An 18,138-nucleotide genomic window follows, 5' to 3' on the forward strand; every position below is an offset into this window, starting at 1 on the left:
TCAAAGTTACAGTGGTAGTTGCAGTTTATCTCCAGATTATAATTACATCACAATCTTTTCATTCCATCTAAAATTCAAGAAATCCATTCAGAAGTCATGCAAACACTAGACATACCACTGATCCAAAGCAAACCGATTCTGACCCCAGATTGGCTAGAACTAAGAATATCACACATTCTGGTTCTACAGACTATTTAAGTAGCAGAACTCAGGGTTTCTGGTAATGTAACTTTAGGTTTAACAATGCAGCACCGAATGTTAAGCATATAGTCTGCCTTCTTAGTTTTAGACAGCTGCATCATTCCTGTTATGGTCATCCAAAATGTGATTTCTCCTGAAGTCGAAGAGTGTAAACATGCATAACTAAGTGCAATGCATTTTTACTTATAAAGATAGGCAGATAAACTAGTCTTAGATGACTAATTTGGACACCTATCCCCAGTGACTTACAGATCTGTTCAAATCACAGGGCTCTATCCAACCTTAATATCCAAATGATGGATATTAAGGATGAAGGAATTTAGGGCTATCTCCATTGTTAATCACACCGCCCCATTAGTCTCCCAGTTGTGTCCATTGATAAAATATAAGCAGTAGAGATGTAATCGATAGTAAATTTGGAGTCGTAATATCATCACGCAATGCCAACGCAAGTATGTGCCTGTCTTTTTCTATGGGAGTGTCTGAGTGAATTCGTGATTCAATAAGGCAGTACAAAACTTTGCACCATTAGACAGTTTTTTTTTTTTTTGGAAATTCAGGCGATATAGTATGTCTTCCTGTAGCGTACTGGGAGAGTCCGCCCCGTTGACCTCAGAAAGAAAGGAAAAGAAAAAACGCCATAAAAGCGGCACCAGCTTCAGCAGTCACTACGGACTTGTACTGCTCCGCCGACGCCGATTCTGTGTTTTAATTCTAACAAATGGCAGCGAGAAAGGTTGTTATTTTCGATTTATTGGGATGCGTTCAAACTCCCCGTCCTCGTCAGATTTTTCGGAAATATGAGGAATCCCTTGGGCTGCCGAGGTAAGACGAGTTGGTGAATCAAGGTGGAAGTTAAAAACTTCGACCTCTAAAACTGAATATGCAGACGTCCCTCATGTTTGCCAGTGTAGTGCACTTTGGACCGACAACCTCGGATAGATTACCTGCCCTCCTGTTTTATGACGCCTGATCAGATATTAACTGTGAATTGTAGATCCTGGTCTACAGTACCAGCTACGCATGCACGAGTGATCAAGATTTGTGCGCAGTCTAACAGGCTGAATGTTTTAAAACATATCAACTCGGTTTCGTAGATACTCCTCTTGCGCGTTACGGCGAAGTTAGTATATACAAAAATACATTTTGAAACAGCCGTGTGAAGACGCGCGTCCCAGTTGCATTCTTCAGCACAATGATTTAGAATGCTAAAATTCATGGTAGACTAGAATCACTTCTGTAGCAGTGAAAATCTGATGTGATCGCCTGAGTTGTTCATGTTTGTTATGGGAAAGGTGAACAGGGTATTATTCAACGCCGTGTCGAATAATACCCTGTTCCATACCTGTACCATACCCACATGCGTATGACATACTCGCAGACACACATATGAAACCCTCGCACCTTCATATGAAACGCTCGTCGCACACACGAAGCTCTTGAACATATGCCTATACTGTTACCTTCGCACACTTACACATGAATCTATGTATGATGTATGTATGTATCTATCTATCTATCTATCTATCTACACGCACACACATAGTTCGGACCAGGTAAGGGGTGTTGAGGTGCCAGGAGCTTGGTTGGATTTGAGCCATCACTAGCAGATCATTGGTGATTCTGAGGTTTTGTTGGCTGCAGGCATAGCAGGAGAGGTGCATTGCGCGTATGTTTATAATGAGGATGATCACACCGTATATACAGTATTTTTGATGGGGATAATTGTACCTATATTTGTGGCGATGATGACCAGTTCACACATATTTATGATATGGCTGAATTTCTCAGGGATTTCGTCTATGAGACGGTCGAGAAGCGCCCTGAGAGCGCTTTGCACAGAGCAGAGAAGGGGAGGCTCACCTTCACTCAGGTAAGATGTCATTTCACATGTTGTTATTGTCTTATGTTTTGTGTTTTCAGAGTTCCCAGTGTTAATTTTAATCCTAAAAGTTAACTAACAATAGCAATTCTGCAGTGCTGCATCATTATTATTACTGCAGTTATCTTCGTTATGGGGCCAGTTCTGATTCTGGAGTGCTGAAGGTTTTTTTTTTTTTTTTTTGGGGAGCCTCTGGTATGACAAGGGGACCCTAGCTATCCTGCCCATCCCCACAGCAGCAGAAGAAAGTCAGTTTAATCTGCTACTGTGGGATCCCGTTTATTGTCAGGGGATGACATAGCCAGTGTCAAACCCTGGCAGAAGTGAGCAGCCAGCTCTTGGAACGAACACCTTTACTGACTGAGCCATTCAAGAACCTCTACCTAATTATTATTTTTTTATACCCCATTATTAATTTTTTGGCTAATTGCATACAATCTTAATGTTAAACACACCTGACACTGTGGCAGACTTTTTAATATACCTTTTTGTGTGTGGAATGTTTGCACAGAGAAGACTGACTTAAGTGTCAGGTCAGAATGTGCATATCATGGTAACAGATGAGACACACTCTCATTTCAAGCAAAATGCTCTGAATTTGGGACGGCTGCCCCAATGTGTGTCTCCCAAACAGGCTCGTTAAGAGGCCCGTGTCTGAATTTGCATAGTAGTACCAGAACTCTTTTGGTTTATGCACCTGTATCTCAAGTTTGAATCAGCCTCAGAGAAATAAATGGTAAAACAATAACACCCTTATCACCAAATATTTCATGTCCAGGATCTGTTTCTGTGGTGTCTTTTCTTCAAACCACTTCGTAACCACAGATCTATTTGTTGATAGTCTGGTTTTAGACATGTCATCTGTTTGTGTATGTGTATTTCTCTCTCTCTCTCTCTCTCTGTCTCTATCTCTCTCTCTCTCTCTCTCTGTGCATGTGTGTGTATATGCTGTGTCTTGTAGATGATTTCGGAGTTGGAGGCAGAGTTTCAGAAGGGAGCATCCGATGAGAGCGTGTCTCTACCCCCCCAATTCTCGGTGCAGAAGCTTTTCGAGGACGCCAGAGAAGCTGTGAAATTCAACACCACAATACTTGAGACTACTGCCAAGCTGCGTCATCATGGTAACACAATTCCACAGAAATGCTTCCAGACATGCGTTTCCTTGTTTCCAGTTATTTCAAATTCCAGTGATATCTGTAAAGTTTGGAAGGAAGAACTCATAACAGAAATAAAATATTAAAAAACAGTGCACTGAAATCCCTCTAAATGAGGATGCCATACTGCTTTATTCTTAAATACAACTTTAAATCCTTAAAACAATTTCTCCTTCAGAAATGTTGAAAATAAATCCATTAGAAGTAGTATGTTTGTGATGATATTTAGTCATGCTTTGTAGTCACCACAACCTGTCTAGAGAGTAATCACAGTCTTTATTTAGTATGAATTTATCATCATAGTTTCATTAATGTTTTGGCTGTTTTGATTCTTAAATAAATATTTTTCACTTTATTGACGCTGAATTATTGTTTTATGCGTTTCAAAGCAGTATAGTGTGTGGTATTGCTCTTGGAACTCACTGTGAAGTTTAGTGACTGTTATCAGAATAGCCTAACTGAAATATTCATCACAAAGCATGTTAGTTTCAAAGGTTTTGTAAAATATATGTCTGTCATGCTGGCATGTGGTGGAACTTTATTTTTGCTGACCTATGAAAATGATGACGCTCAAAACTTCATAACAATGGAAATTTTTCAACTCTGTTTATTATTTTGTGTATGAAAATATTTCCAGGCAGAAACCTTGTGGCACTAAATATATTTGGGACGTGTATCAGCTGATCCATGACTTCTTTGATATTTTAAGTCAAGAAGCCACTTTAAAGGTTCAGTGAGAGCAGTGAGGTGAAGCTCCCTTTCCCTTTGTTCATGTTTCCCAATGCCAGTCCATGAAATGATAATGAGTGATTGTGGTGTAATGGGCACGCCTTTCCTTGAAGGCATTCGCACGTGTGTGCTGGCCAATACCTGGATGGATGACTCTGCCCAGCGTGAGGGCACTGCCAGGATCCTCTCAGTGCTGCATGGCCATTTTGACCTCATCCTGGAGTCCTGCCATGTGGGTGCCCGAGTCCCTGAGCCGGCCATGTTCAGCCTCGCGTTGGACCAACTGAGTGTCGCACCCCAACAGGTACGAGTGTGTCTCACTGCAGGAGAGCTACTGTAGAACCTGGAAAGGTTTATGATGATGGCTGTATTTCTTTGGTAAGAGGCAGCATTGCTTATAGTAGAATGTGACTGTATTTCTTTGGAAATATAGAAAGAGGCATTCAATAATTAGAAGACTTCAATATTATAGAAGGAAGCATAGCCTACAGTAGAATGCAGCTGTATTTTTTGTAACTGACTAAAATCTGCATTTGGTGTGAATGGCAGGTAACTGCAGGAGACCCTCTGTGTAACTATTGATATCAGATGAAATCCATAGATATCATCTGATATCTACAGATTACAGATTTGTACTTCAGACTAATTGCATGCTGTCCACTATTGCACTGGTGTTCTTAAATTTATCCTCATAACTCATGTTTTTTCCATTTCCAACTGCATTTTAGAGTCATGAAGACCTGTATATTTTATCTGATAATATCCCAGCCAACAACACAGGCTGCATCCTGCTTTAACAGTAGTAGCTTAGTTGGTTGAGCTTTTGGAATGTAAACAAAAAACTTAACCAAATCAAAGCCATATTTGGAGATAGTAAATAGTGAAAACATTACGTGTCCAATGCTTTTGAGGTAGAGGAAAGTGTTTTTCAAAATGAATAGAAAACTTCAGCATTTGTAGGACTTCAGTTGTACAGAATTTGTAATTAAATGTGAAAGGCAAGCGTTCAGCAGAGTAGCTACTAAGTAACACATCAGCAAACATGTTGTCATTTTTTTGTTTGTTTTGCTTGTCCATTTGATTTATGTGTTTCAGCTCAGCACTTACTGTATTTATAAGAGGCAGGATATCCTGCAACTGGAAACATTTGGTTTAAATATTTTTTGTTAGTATTGTTCAATCTCCTTTTTTTGTTTCATATGGGGAAAGCCACATGCATAACATACTCTTGTCATTCAGTTAGCTGAATTAGCTGAGTCTTTGCTTTTTGTATTAAGTGTTGTCTAATCACACAATGACGATGGATATCTGGTGACCACAAGAGCACAAATGGTAATGGTGATTTCAGGTGGCCTGGCTGAGTGCTGTTGAGCCAAACCTGAAGGCAGCTCAGGACATGGGCATGAGTGCAATCCTGGCTGAAGATACAAGCGAAGCTCTGAAGAAGTTACAGGTCCTTCTGGGTGTGGAGGTAAAGAAATTCAAAGTGGTCACTGAAGCGTTCAGTGAAGCATTCACCAAAGTAAAGGGTTGATAATGGGATTTGGTTGTGGCATTGATGGAGAAGCTTAAAGTTAAGAAAAATTTTTAAATTAAGCATTTAAATTGAGATATGTTTATGTGTGTTGACTATGAGAGCAATACAATTAACTTGGTCTTTGTCGTGAGGCATTTGAACAATTAAAGAGGATTTGATAACATACACTGACCTGGAAAAGAACCATCCCTGTGTTTATGCATGGACTGTCAGTACTATCAGTCACATTAGACACACTCCTCCTGTGTGGCTTTGATTCCCACGGTCTGTTCCTTTATGCAAAGAAAGCATTGATTTTCTTGTGTTTATCTTGTGTTCTGTAGCTGTTGGGTTCTGATATGCGTCCCATTTCCACTAATCCTGAAGAAGTTGCTCATGGCTTTGTCACCATTAAGGTAACACCTGACGCCAAACCCACCCACTGAAGTCTTTTTCCTTTTTTCCTCCTAACTCTTAGCTTTCCTCTAGGGCCAATTTAAATAAAAACCTTCCTCAGTGACCCATGCTCTGTATTGTCACATAAATGTCATTTCAGATCCTAATATATAAGAAGAAAAAAGCAGTAGATTAACTGTAAGTTCTTGCTAGAGCGGTTGACATGTTTCTCTCAATGTCAGGAAAGACCAAGCCCAAATGCCTCTATCTCAGCCAAATAAATGGCAAAGTTCAACAGATAAAGCTCTAGATAAACACAACATACTCACATTCAGGGAGCAGTGGAGTGAGAGGAAGCTCTGAAGTCATGTTTATTCCAGAGTAAACAGTGGGGTGTGGCTCACTGTGTCTTGCCAACACTGTTTTAATAATAAAAACTATACTTATACAGTGCTTTTTATACATTGCGATTCAGATTGCCTTCTGAAAGATTCAGACATGAAGCACAACCAGAAGGAAAATAGGATAAGTTGAGAAATGCATCAAAATAAGAACACAATAAAGCTATAATAATAAAGACAACAAAAGTTGTGTAAAATGTATTAAAATACATTAAAAAAGCACAGGTTACAAAGAGACACTGCTTCCCTTGAGAAACATTGGGGTTTGTGAACCCCCTGAACATAAGCTAATTACATTACCTGACAGCTAATCATCTGAATGGCTGTCCTTTTCACTGTGTTAATTTTTAAAATGGTTTAAAATGGTTTTTAAAATGTAATGGGACATAAAAGTGTTGTACTCTATTCGTGGCCCTTCAGGTACTGAAATAAAAGGTAGAGTGCTCCAACTCCTCCTGTAGACTCCTGTATTTTTCAGAAATTTTAGTGCTTGTTTGTGAGAACAGTGTAGTGCAAAGTCCCGAAAGTCTGAAAGTGGACCCAGTTCATGTGATGATGCCAAGTGAATGAACTTGTCTGCGGGAATAATTAGAATGAATAGGGAAGTGATCGTGCTATGCCAGAACTCTGTTGCCTAGCGTCCTTAAAGAACCATGTCTGCCCCTCTCCAGCCCAGGGTGACCACCGGCTGCTTCCCCTGAGAAACATTGGGGTTTGTGAACCCCCTGAACATAAGCTAATTACATTACCTGACAGCTAATCATCTGAATGGCTGTCCTTTTCACTGTGTTAATTTTTAAAATGAAATGGGAGATAAAAGTGTTGTACTCTATTCGTGGCCCTTCAGGTACTGAAATAAAAGGTAGAGTGCTCCAACTTGACCACGATGTGTTTTTGACTTAATGGTTTTACTTGCTAATGTTTTCCAAAAAATTACACAACATGTACATTACATTTATCAAAGCCTTTGAAATCAGCATTGTCTATAAGCATAATCATATAAAGACTCCTGTATTTTTCAAAAATTCTAGTGCTTGTGTGTGAGAACAGTGTAGTGCAAAGTCCAGAAAGTCTGAAAGTGGACCCAGTTCATGTGATGATGCCAAGTGAATGAACTTGTCTGCGGGAATAATTAGAATGAATAGGGAAGTGATCGTGCTGTGCCAGAACTCTGTTGCCTAGTGTCCTTAAAGAACCATGTCTGCCCCTCTCCAGCCCGGGGTGACCACCGACTGCTTCCCCTGAGAAACACTGGGGTTTGTGAACCCCCTGAACATAAGCTAATTACATTACCTGACAGCTAATCATCTGAATGGCTGTCCTTTTCACTGTGTTAATTTTTAAAATGAAATGGGAGATAAAAGTGTTGTACTCTATTCGTGGCCCTTCTGGTACTGAAATAAAAGGTAGAGTGCTCCAACTTGACCACGATGTGTTTTTGACTTAATGGTTTTACTTGCTAATGTTTTCCAAAAAATTACACAACACGTACATTACATTTATCAAAGCCTTTGAAATCAGCATTGTCTATAAGCATAATCATATAAAGACTCCTGTATTTTTCAAAAATTCTAGTGCTTGTGTGTGAGAATAGTGTAGTGCAAAGTCCCGAAAGTCTGAAAGTGGACCCTGTTCATGTGATGATGCCAAGTGAATGAACTTGTCTACAGGAATAATTAGAATGAATAGGGAAATGATCGTGCTGTGCCAGAACTCTGTTGCCTAGCGTCCTTAAAGAACCATGTCTGCCCCTCTCCAGCCCGGGGTGACCACCCACTTTGTGGATGTGGGGGAAGGGCCTGCAGTTCTTCTGTGTCATGGCTTTCCAGAGAGCTGGTTTTCCTGGAGGTACCAGGTGAGATTCAACTTTACTTAATAACTTTGTGGCAGTGTCACAACCTGCTGGATCCAAATGGAGGCAGGGCCACCACTATATCGGAACACTATGGAGATAATTTAACAGTCACTGTACACCGCATCTTCCTGATCTATGTGCATAGTGTAGCTGTGAGGGGTGTAGTTTTCATAGCACAATTGGGGGTACATGATGTGCAGTGTCAATGCAGCTTTTTTAAAGGGCATTTAGGAGGTCATTTTATGTGTTCATATTCACTTGTATGCGCTTTGCGCTTCATTCATACAACACTGCTGGAACTTACTGGGACTTACTTGAAATTTAGATATAACACAGGCATATTCAGTCACTGCCCTTGACATTTGTTCATGCACTAATATGGGGACTTTTCGTTCAGTTATAATATTGATAGTACTGCTGTTAACACTATAGATCATATTTGCTATAATATTTGATAAACTGAACTGATAGCATTATTGATATGTCGCTTTAGGTGATACCCAAAAGATATTTGCTAGAAAGGAGCATCACCAGCATACTGTTTTAATTAAAGCATTAAAAGGAAGCAGCTACAACATGACACAGAACTTAAATGTACATTGTCATTCCAAATGCATTATGCATCAACAACAGGCCCTTTCTTTCTAGGGAAAGAATAGGACAGATGAAGACTAAAAATTCAGTTATATTTTCCTCTTTCAGATCCCAGCTCTGGCTGATGCAGGCTTTAGGGTCCTGGTGCCAGACATGAAAGGTTATGGTGACTCTACAGCACCCTCTGGTAAGTGGATCTAACTCCTGGTGAAAGAGGCTAGCAGAGGGGCTTATTAAGATCTTATTCAAAGGAACTGGGAAGGAGAAATGTTAGGCAAGTTTATGATTACTAATATATAATGTATTTATTCATGTGTGTCAGACATAGGGGTGCAGATGAAAGGATGAGCTTATTAGTAGCTTTGATAAAATATTTTTCATTCTCAGTCATTACCAATGAAGTCTCCTGGTTTATAGAAGAATATAATATTTGGTAGAAGTTCAGCTCAGTGTCCTTAGGGCATTATATAGAGGGATTAAATGCTGTATTTCCCCAGAGGGGAAGAACACCATTGAGTGGATGGCATGTGCATTGTTTTTGTATAAAAGAATTTAAAATTATCATCTTTTCCTTTACATGGGTAATATTTTTTCCCTCATTAGTGATATTTCTGGCGTTCACAAGAATTATACAGTAATGGCTTATGTTGAATTGCTGGTGTGGGCTATGTTTGAAATCTTCTCTTCTTACAGACATTGAGGAGTATTCTCAGGAACAGATCTGTCAGGTATGGACTTGCACACGCGTATACACACACACACACACACACACACACAAAGCAGCACAAATGTGAGAGAGCAGACAAGGAAGGTCAGATCGGCCATTACTTTGCTGTAAACTGTACAGCATTAAACCAGCACATGTCGTCATGTAGGATAATGGTTATGGCCTTAGTATTGCCACTAAGTGATTATAGGTTCAAATGCTCATTGTGGGACTACTGCAATTAGTATTGCTCTTTGATTGTTCCAGTAGATGTGCACAGAAACTATGAGTTGGATTAAGGTCTGAATTGTTCAGGTGTTTTAACCCATTAGATGAAATACATGCTTTAATGATGGCGCTGAGAATTGTGGTTTAGCAGCTTGGTAGTTAGACTGAATTACGTGTTAATGCTAGGCCAGTGCTGAGGTAATTAATGTAATTTTCTTTGATTAGGATTTTTCTTTTCATTTGTTTTTAGGATTTGGTGACCTTCATGGATAAATTGGTAAGTTTAACATTAATGATTTTAAAATATTTGATATTACTTCAGAATGCACTCTGCGAAAGTTATCTTAAAATGTCAAATGAATGGAAGCGTTTTGGAAGTGTGAGGCATAGACAGTCAAGCAGTTCAGTTTGGTGATAAATAAAAGAAATGCTAACTGTACTAATGAATCTAATAAATCAGTTGGTAATCAGCTTGATAAAGAGAATTGTGTAAGGGGATACGTTTTCTACTAACTGAGGTTCAGTGAACGAAGAAAATGCAGAAAGCAAAGCTGTTTGACTTGATATTTTTTCATAGTCACCAGAGAAGATGAAATTAAACACCAGGAGCAGAGTATTAAATGCAGTTAAGGAACACATACAGTACCAGTCAAAAGTTTGGACACACTTTTCTTTCTTTTTTCTTCTATTTTACATATTTTGGAATATTAGTAGAGACATCAAAACTACAAAATAACACAGATGGAATTATGCACTGACCAACAAAGTGTTATACACAAATCAAAAGTATCTTATATTTTAGATTCCTCAAAATAGTCAAAAAATGTTTTTTTAAAATTAAAAGTAAATTCATACTAATTATCTTTTAATTATTATTATTTTAATTATTTTTGTCTGTGGAACAAATTTCAAGCATTTACGCATTAGTATTTAGATCTAAATATCTTTGAATGCATGTTTTCCATTAACTTAATCAAGTCATCCAAACTTTTGACCGGTGCTGTATGTTGTGTTTCATTCGTATTTGGATCAGAATCGTTGCTGTCTGCAGCCTTCATTTTAATGCAGCCTGTTAAACCCAGAATAGGGAACTAATTCAGTGTGATTAGACTTAAATGAGCTGCTGTAAGTGTTAAAGGCTGCATTTACTGGCAACACTTCTATTATTAGGCTATGGCGGTACTTCTCTATCACTGCACATATGACAGCACTGCACTGATGAGAACTGAACCGACAGGCTAAATGGTATTCAACATTGAGCACGGTTCTCTGCGTTTGAAGACGGGTCACTGGTTAGATGTTGAGTTAATTTTTCCGATTGCTAAGTTGATCAGCTACTGCTGCTTTGTGTCCTTATGGGATTCATTTCCTGCTACAAGCTCGTCACAAATGATAATTGTGCTGCTTGTTTCTAATGTCTTATCAAAGAGGACAGAGTAGGTATAGATGACATACAAAGCTGTTGTTCAATATCTAAGCTTTTAATCAGTGTCTGTACATGGGGTGTGCACAATGGTTTTGTTTAGTAGTAATTTTTAAAATGCATCAGTTCCAGTCTATATGCAATGTATAGTTTGCAAACATTTCATAATAATTTTTAAAATGCATCAGTTCATTGCATCAGTTCCAGTCTATATGCAGTGTGTAGTGTGCACGTGTGCATGCATAGATGCTTGCAGGCACACACACACTCAAGCAAAAGCTCAGGGAGAACACACCTTTGTGCTGTGACAATCCCATTACAATGGGAATGTTCTGAAGGTTTCTTGCTCCTATTTAAAAACATCAGTTTTATGGGGCGTGTCATCTTACCCAGAAGAATATTGCGGCGGGAGCACATAGCTCATGGCGGGCCAAAAAAAAGGGAGGGCGGGCCAAACGTGGTCAAGTGTACGCATGCTGAGTGTGAATGCATGGTGTGTGTAAATAAAATGATTTTTCTTATTCATCACATTTCAGGCAGTCTTTTGCGATTTGTTTATTGCGTATGTTCATATCGCAATGATGATGAAAATACGATTTATCAGTCAGCACTAATTGTGAGATAAGTTACAGTGGGTTATGTTTCCTTGGGCCTTTGGTTGCAGTAGGTGTGGTTTACGGTTCGTGGAGTTGGGTGACTTGCTGTAGAAATCTGTTCTGTCAGAAAACCTGTTTTGCTGGTCCTGTTTCCTCTGTTTCTCTCAGTGTTCAAAAAGTGCTTGAGGTATATTCGTCATATCACGTTAGTGTAATAATGTATCCAACGCAAACTGTGCTTCTGTATGGTGGCCCCCTGCTGTGCATAGCCCCGCCAAAAGGCTGCAAAGTGATTTGAGCACACTGCATGTTTACACCATTGCTCTACAGGGCTGAGGAGGAGAACACATCATTCATGGTGTGAAACCGTATGGGTTAAATTTTATTTCTTTCCTATTTAAGCAGTGATAGTGATGACTGACCGCTTCAGTTTGAGAAGTGATACTTGTGAATTATACTGATGCATTTTTTTTTTCGCAATAACAGTGTATTTTCTCATAGTTTTTGTCAACTCATGCAGCCATGTCCTTAGGTTAGGTTTTCTCTGAAATGCCTGTAACCTTATTTGGAATTGCCAATTGTACTTTAGGCGCATCTCACAGGGACAACTTCTGCAATCCTCAGATACAACTGCCTGCAATCAGAGTCTATTTTGACACTAAATGTTTGGTTAATTCATTAATAAAAGTAGGTGGCAGTCATGTAAAATTAAGATTTAAGACAATATTTCCAGTGTTTGTGTGTGTATATGCATTTCTGTTTGTAAAGGTTATATGGTTGAAATGGTTAACCATAATGAAAGGCCTTCGTGACACCTCTGTTCAATTTTACTGCAGTCTGCTTTTTCCTTAACTCGTAGTAACTGATTTCTGTTTTTCATTACAATGCATTACATATCCATCAGTTATTGAAATCATTATAAAAAATTGGTAAAAGAGTATATCAGAATTTTTGACTCAAAGTTGGCAGATAGCAGAGTAGTGTTGTACAGGAGCTGTAACTCTGTCCCTTACCTGTCTCTCAGGGTGTTCCACAGGTGACACTGGTGGGCCATGACTGGGGCGGCGCACTGGTGTGGAACATGGCTCAGTTCCACCCGGAGAGGGTGAGGTATGGTCTTCCTGCCAAATACTGCTGTCATCTACTTATTCAGTGCACTTTCCCACTGGAGAGCAGGAGGTAAAGAGTCCCTGCCAGATGTTGCTTTCACCTTATCATGAGGGGAAGAGTATTAAATAACCAACCACAGAGCTTTACACGCTTAACATTTACCTGGAAAAACATCATTGCTTCAAAATCTACCTTGAGTGGTGTTGGTTTTGCAGTAATTTGATGTTCAGAGTTCAGAGACGTGCTGTGACCAGACATACCTTGACATACCAGACATACTTAATAGACATACACCAACTGTAACCCAGTGGTCACATTCAAGTTTATATCATGTTTGACTTTATTTTAATGGATACATTGCACAAACCGCTTGTAATGTTAGAAGAAACTTCACTCCCAATGAATGAGCTCTGTAACAAAAAGTCTCTGCATCTCAGTCGTTCATCCACCTTTACATTGCAACCATTCAGTTGTATTCTAATGCCTAAACAACAAAAATGCTAAGTGATTTGGTCTTGAGCCCAAAACAATGAAAAAGTTGTGACAAACAATTTACATAAAAATCTAATCAGACACGCCACTATGAGCAATGAGGTCCCACTATGACCCCCCCATTGTTGAAAAACATGCTCCAGAGGACTGCTTGGTGGAGGCACTGCCAAGTCCTTCACTGCAGTGTGGCACACAGAAGGAGAATCTTTCTGTTCAGAGACCAGAAAAGGAAACAATTATGATCATTACATATAACATGGTAGAAAGTGAATTTGATCAATGTGACAAAATATCTATAGGCATGTATTAAATATGTGTTTTTTTTCATTGGGTTTTGCTGTAAAATGCCAATAGATATTGATATGAGCAAATTAAGGTAATAATTATAAAGTAATTGCACTTTTATAGCCTTTTTTATTGTATCTGTATTGCATTACCATCACCCAGCGTTTCCCAAACCTCTCCTGGAGGACCCCTTGTCCTGCATGTTTTAGATCTCTCCTTGCTCCAACACAGCTGATATAAATGATCAGTTTGTTATTAAGCAGCTTCAGGAGTTCATAACGAGTTGATCACTTGAATCAGTTGTGTTGGAGCAGGGAGAGATCTAAAACATGCAGGACAAGGGGTCCTCCAGGAGAGGTTTGGGAAACGCTGCCATAACCATATGTCTAATTGTTTTTTATATGCAATGTACAGTCTTCTGTGTGTAACACCTGATAAATATGTGTTGATGCCACACCCAAATTTCCTCAAGGATGTTAAAGTATATAGTGTGGTATGATATGCAGCTTTAATAACCAGATTGGGAGAGGTGTAATCTTCCTGTGAAGATTGTGATCCATGTGAATGTGAAACTTTGTTTTCTCCATCATGCACGTCACCTTTGGGTGGGTACTTAAACCAGGGCTGTAGCATCACTGAACACTCCCCTCTTTCCTGTGGATCCCAACTCTGACCCATTGGAGAAGCTGAAATCCCTCCCCATCTTTGACTACCAGATTTACTTTCAGGAACCCGTAAGCCCACTCTCACATTCCATATTATAATACATGACAGCCGCTTAAGCGGAATCTATAGGGTTGTACATAGTTTTCAGTTTTTACACATTACACAGTTTTACTGAGGTAATTTGGGTATGTTCCTTGTCAAAGGGTGCAACAGCAGTAGCCAACCAGGGAGTCAAACTGGCAAGGCCTGCACCTTACCATAAACCACAATGTAGCCCCACAGGAATGTTCCCTTCTTCCAGTGCAGTCTGTTCTCTATGAATTACATCAATGAACAAATTCCCTTGCATATGCTGAAACTGTCATTTAGGTATAGTGTTTGAGTGTTTGTGGACTCTCTCATTCACAGGAGTTGCTAGAACCTATCCCTGGTGAATCGCAAGGCTCTCATGTCCTAAAATGGTTTCTTAAATGTTAGGCCAAAGTATGTAATGGCTCTGTTTAAAGTACATAGCGGCTTTGTTGACAGTCTATAGCGTCTCTGTTGAAGGTGCAGGGTTCCTCTGTCTAATTGCAGCTCTTTAATCTTAGGGTGTTGCAGAGGCAGAGTTGGAGAAGAACCTCGAGAGAACCTTCAAAATCATGTTTTTTGGGAGCGGAGAGGAAGTAAGAAGCCATGTGCTTTGTTAATTAAGTTTTGAAATTAAATGAGGAGGTTATACAAATTCATAACCAGATTGGTTACCAAAATATGCACATCATTCTAAACTTACACAGACACAGCCCCCTCTTTGTTAATTTCAGATACATATTTATGTTTCAATCCAGACGCTTACTTGGATAACACAAACACATTTAATTTAAAAAGACCACCAAACAGGGACTGACATTATACTCATAGCTTGCTAATGTGTTTTATCATTGTTGAAAAGCGGGTTGTTATAAATTACTGCAGCTGTTAAACACCGAATTGAAAAAAGGGCCGTAATAATGACTTTCTTCCATTTTATTTTTCAAGGACAAGAGACCTGCAATAAGCACAGCTGGCGTTTGCAAAAGAGGTAAGAAGACACATTTTTGTGAAAAAGTATATAAGAAGAAGTATACAAGTATACAATTCTGTTTTTCAGATGGTCATGTGGAAATCTTTATGTTAAATGTGGATGTTTAAACAACTTGGTGTGTATATTGGTACATGTAGTCTGGGGTACACTAAAATAAACCTCCATTGCACCTACGTGCTATTGCGTTGGCGTCATCTTTTTGGAGACAGGGACTCAAGGTGGCATCTCACTGTCCACACTATGCTACACAGATCCGGATCAGATTCTCTCTCTCTCTCTCTCTCTCTCTCTCTCTCTCCCTCTCTCTCTCCCTTTCTTTCCCATGTAGCTATTTTTCATCCATCTGCTTCCTGAGGAAAACACTGTGCCAAATCTTTGAAGTCTATTTTGACTGCCCGTTTCTCTTGCCTCATTATCAGCTCATTACACAAGGCATTGGCCCAGAGCCATAGTAGATAGAATGTTATTTCAGCCCAAGGGTCTGTGTTCATTAGAGAGAAGCACGGCACCACACAGCTCAGACCTAACATCAGAAAAGCTGTCAGATTGCATGAACGTCAGCCGCAATGTTTTACCAGTTTACTATGTGCAGTTCAGGTGTGGTCAGATGAAACCACTGCAGTTTGGCTGTCAAAGGAGGTCAAAGTTCAGCATTTGTCCTGCGGTCATGTAAAAGGAGTATCATAGCTCTCTGCCACCTCCTCATCCTTCAGCTTACTCAGATGACTGGAAGCGTGGCACCCCAGATTCTCAACGCGGGCTGGTGAAGTTTATGTAGTGTTCTGCTGTGATCACTGTGATCTGTAGCGACCTTCTGTGATGGCAGTCTTCAGCGGTGATCTGTTGTACTGTGACTGCTGTGTTCTGTAGCAATATACTGCTATCACTGTGTCCTGTGGTGATTTGCTGTGATTGCTGTGTTCTGTGGTGATCGACTATGATTGTGTTGTTCTTTGGTGGTCTGCTTGTGCCTATAGGTGGCCTGTTTGTGGGGTTACCAGAGGAAATTCCCAGAAGTTCCATTCTTAGTGAAGCAGCCCTGAAGTACTATGTGCAGCAGTACAGTAAGAGTGGCTTCAGGTGGGAGATGATCTATCTTCTCTAACAGGGCTCTGCTCTGCATTGCAGTTTGTGATAAATGGGTGCTGCCTTAATCAGAAAAGAAACAGAAAAGCTTTAAAGTTTAAGTAAATGAACAAATATCACACCAGATCAGCTGTTGTGTTTATGCAACATAAGAATGTAATCAATACAGTCAGTTATTTAAAATCAGTCAGTCAGTTGTACGAGAGTTCCTCTCCTGTTCCATGCACCCATATTACTTGCTAATGTATGCCAGGTATCAGATGCAAAGGAAACCTTGTACTTGTACTTGTCTTTATTTTAACAGATGTCACTGTGGTAATTTATCCTTGTCTGCGATCATTTGAATATGATTTTGAACTTATGTTGATTCAGTTAGCATTTACTCATGGGTCATATGCGTGCTTATTTAGGGGACCGTTGAACTGGTACCGTAACATCGAGAGGAACTGGCGGTGGTTCTGTTCCAAACCAAGGGGAAAGGTACATGCTGTGAATCCGAAAATATTGCAAACCTCCATCATGCCACCATGGCGTGCTTGCTACACAAAATGGCCACAGAGAGTTACTTCTGCTTCTTAGTAATGGTTCCAGGCCTCATACCCAATGCTGTGCACTGCTCTTTGAACTCAGAAATGGGCTGTGGTCATGTGGTCGGTAGGGGCACACTTCACACACTCACACACACTCGCACCCACCCACACACATACACACACACACACACATACACACACACACACACATACACACTCTCTCTCTCTCTCTTACAGCAGCTTATCAAACTGAGGTGTTTTCCCTCCCCAGATATTGATGCCTGCCTTGATGGTGACCGCAGGGAAGGATCCAGTTCTCCTGTCGGCCTTCTCCACTGGCATGGAGGCCATGGTGAGGGGTGTGCATGTTTAACAGCCAATTGCTTTACACACAGCCCTGAGGTGCCCTGTGGAGCTGAAAAACAAAGAAATGCTTAAACAAGCCCTCACCGCAGGTGTTGTTTTTTTTTTTTTGTTCTTTGTTATTCCAAAGATCCCAAACTTGACCAGAGGCCATATTGATGAATGTGGACACTGGACACAAATGGAAAAGTAAGCCTCATTTATGTTACACATTTTCAACAGACAGTTTTGTGCTGAGTAGATACTTAGTCATTTTCCATTAGCTTTGTGACACATTGCTGATCTTAAGTGGGAGGTGTGATTGTGCCCACTTGGCGCCTGAGGCCTAACTTGATTTTGCGGAACTTGATCACATGTTTGTGTTGATCCATGTGTGCGTGTGTTGTTTCATAGGCCTGTGGAACTGAATAAGATCCTGATCTCCTGGCTCAGGGATGTCCACCAGAAGGCCTCTATCACCATGTCCCCAAAGCTGTGAAACAGGGACCCCCACCACCCCCACCAGCCACACTGGTCTCAAACCATCACTAACAAACTCAAAGGCCACTGCAGTTAGATCTGAGCATATTGTAAGTTTCTCCTGTACACCAGGAGGAATTTATCTGATCCATCTGTTTTCTGTTGAATACTTCTAACATATCTAACAGTTCTAACAAACGTAGTGCATATCACACAGGAAATCCTACACATACAGCATGCATATGACATGCTGCAGTACCCTTACAACTAGCGGTTTAAAACATTTACATCCTCATTCATTTCTGTCCTAAAGACCAAGCATGTTAACAATGTTATCTATCATAAAAAAGCAATATACTTATACATTACAAGCAATGTGCAAGCAATAAAGCAGTATATTAAT

The 18,138-nt window shown here is 39.9% G+C and overlaps 1 protein-coding gene across 1 annotated transcript; it reads left to right on the forward strand.

Annotated features, from left to right (window-relative positions):
- The first annotated feature begins 844 nt into the window (after positions 1-844).
- ephx2 (epoxide hydrolase 2, cytoplasmic) lies at positions 845-18,008 on the forward strand. The gene is made up of 19 exons (XM_036542655.1): positions 845-1,026; positions 1,993-2,074; positions 3,045-3,204; positions 4,080-4,270; positions 5,315-5,437; positions 5,827-5,898; positions 8,039-8,134; positions 8,837-8,915; positions 9,422-9,456; positions 9,913-9,939; positions 12,706-12,791; positions 14,191-14,302; positions 14,825-14,899; positions 15,252-15,294; positions 16,275-16,377; positions 16,794-16,863; positions 17,185-17,265; positions 17,407-17,465; positions 17,670-18,008. The coding sequence occupies exons 1-19, from the start codon at positions 923-925 to the stop codon at positions 17,752-17,754; spliced, it is 1,683 nt and encodes a 560-aa protein (XP_036398548.1). The 5' UTR covers positions 845-922; the 3' UTR covers positions 17,755-18,008.
- Positions 18,009-18,138: the final 130 nt, after the last annotated feature.

The sequence above is a fragment of the Megalops cyprinoides genome, chromosome 12 (genome assembly GCF_013368585.1).
Source record: "Megalops cyprinoides isolate fMegCyp1 chromosome 12, fMegCyp1.pri, whole genome shotgun sequence".
Lineage (NCBI taxonomy): Eukaryota > Metazoa > Chordata > Actinopteri > Elopiformes > Megalopidae > Megalops > Megalops cyprinoides.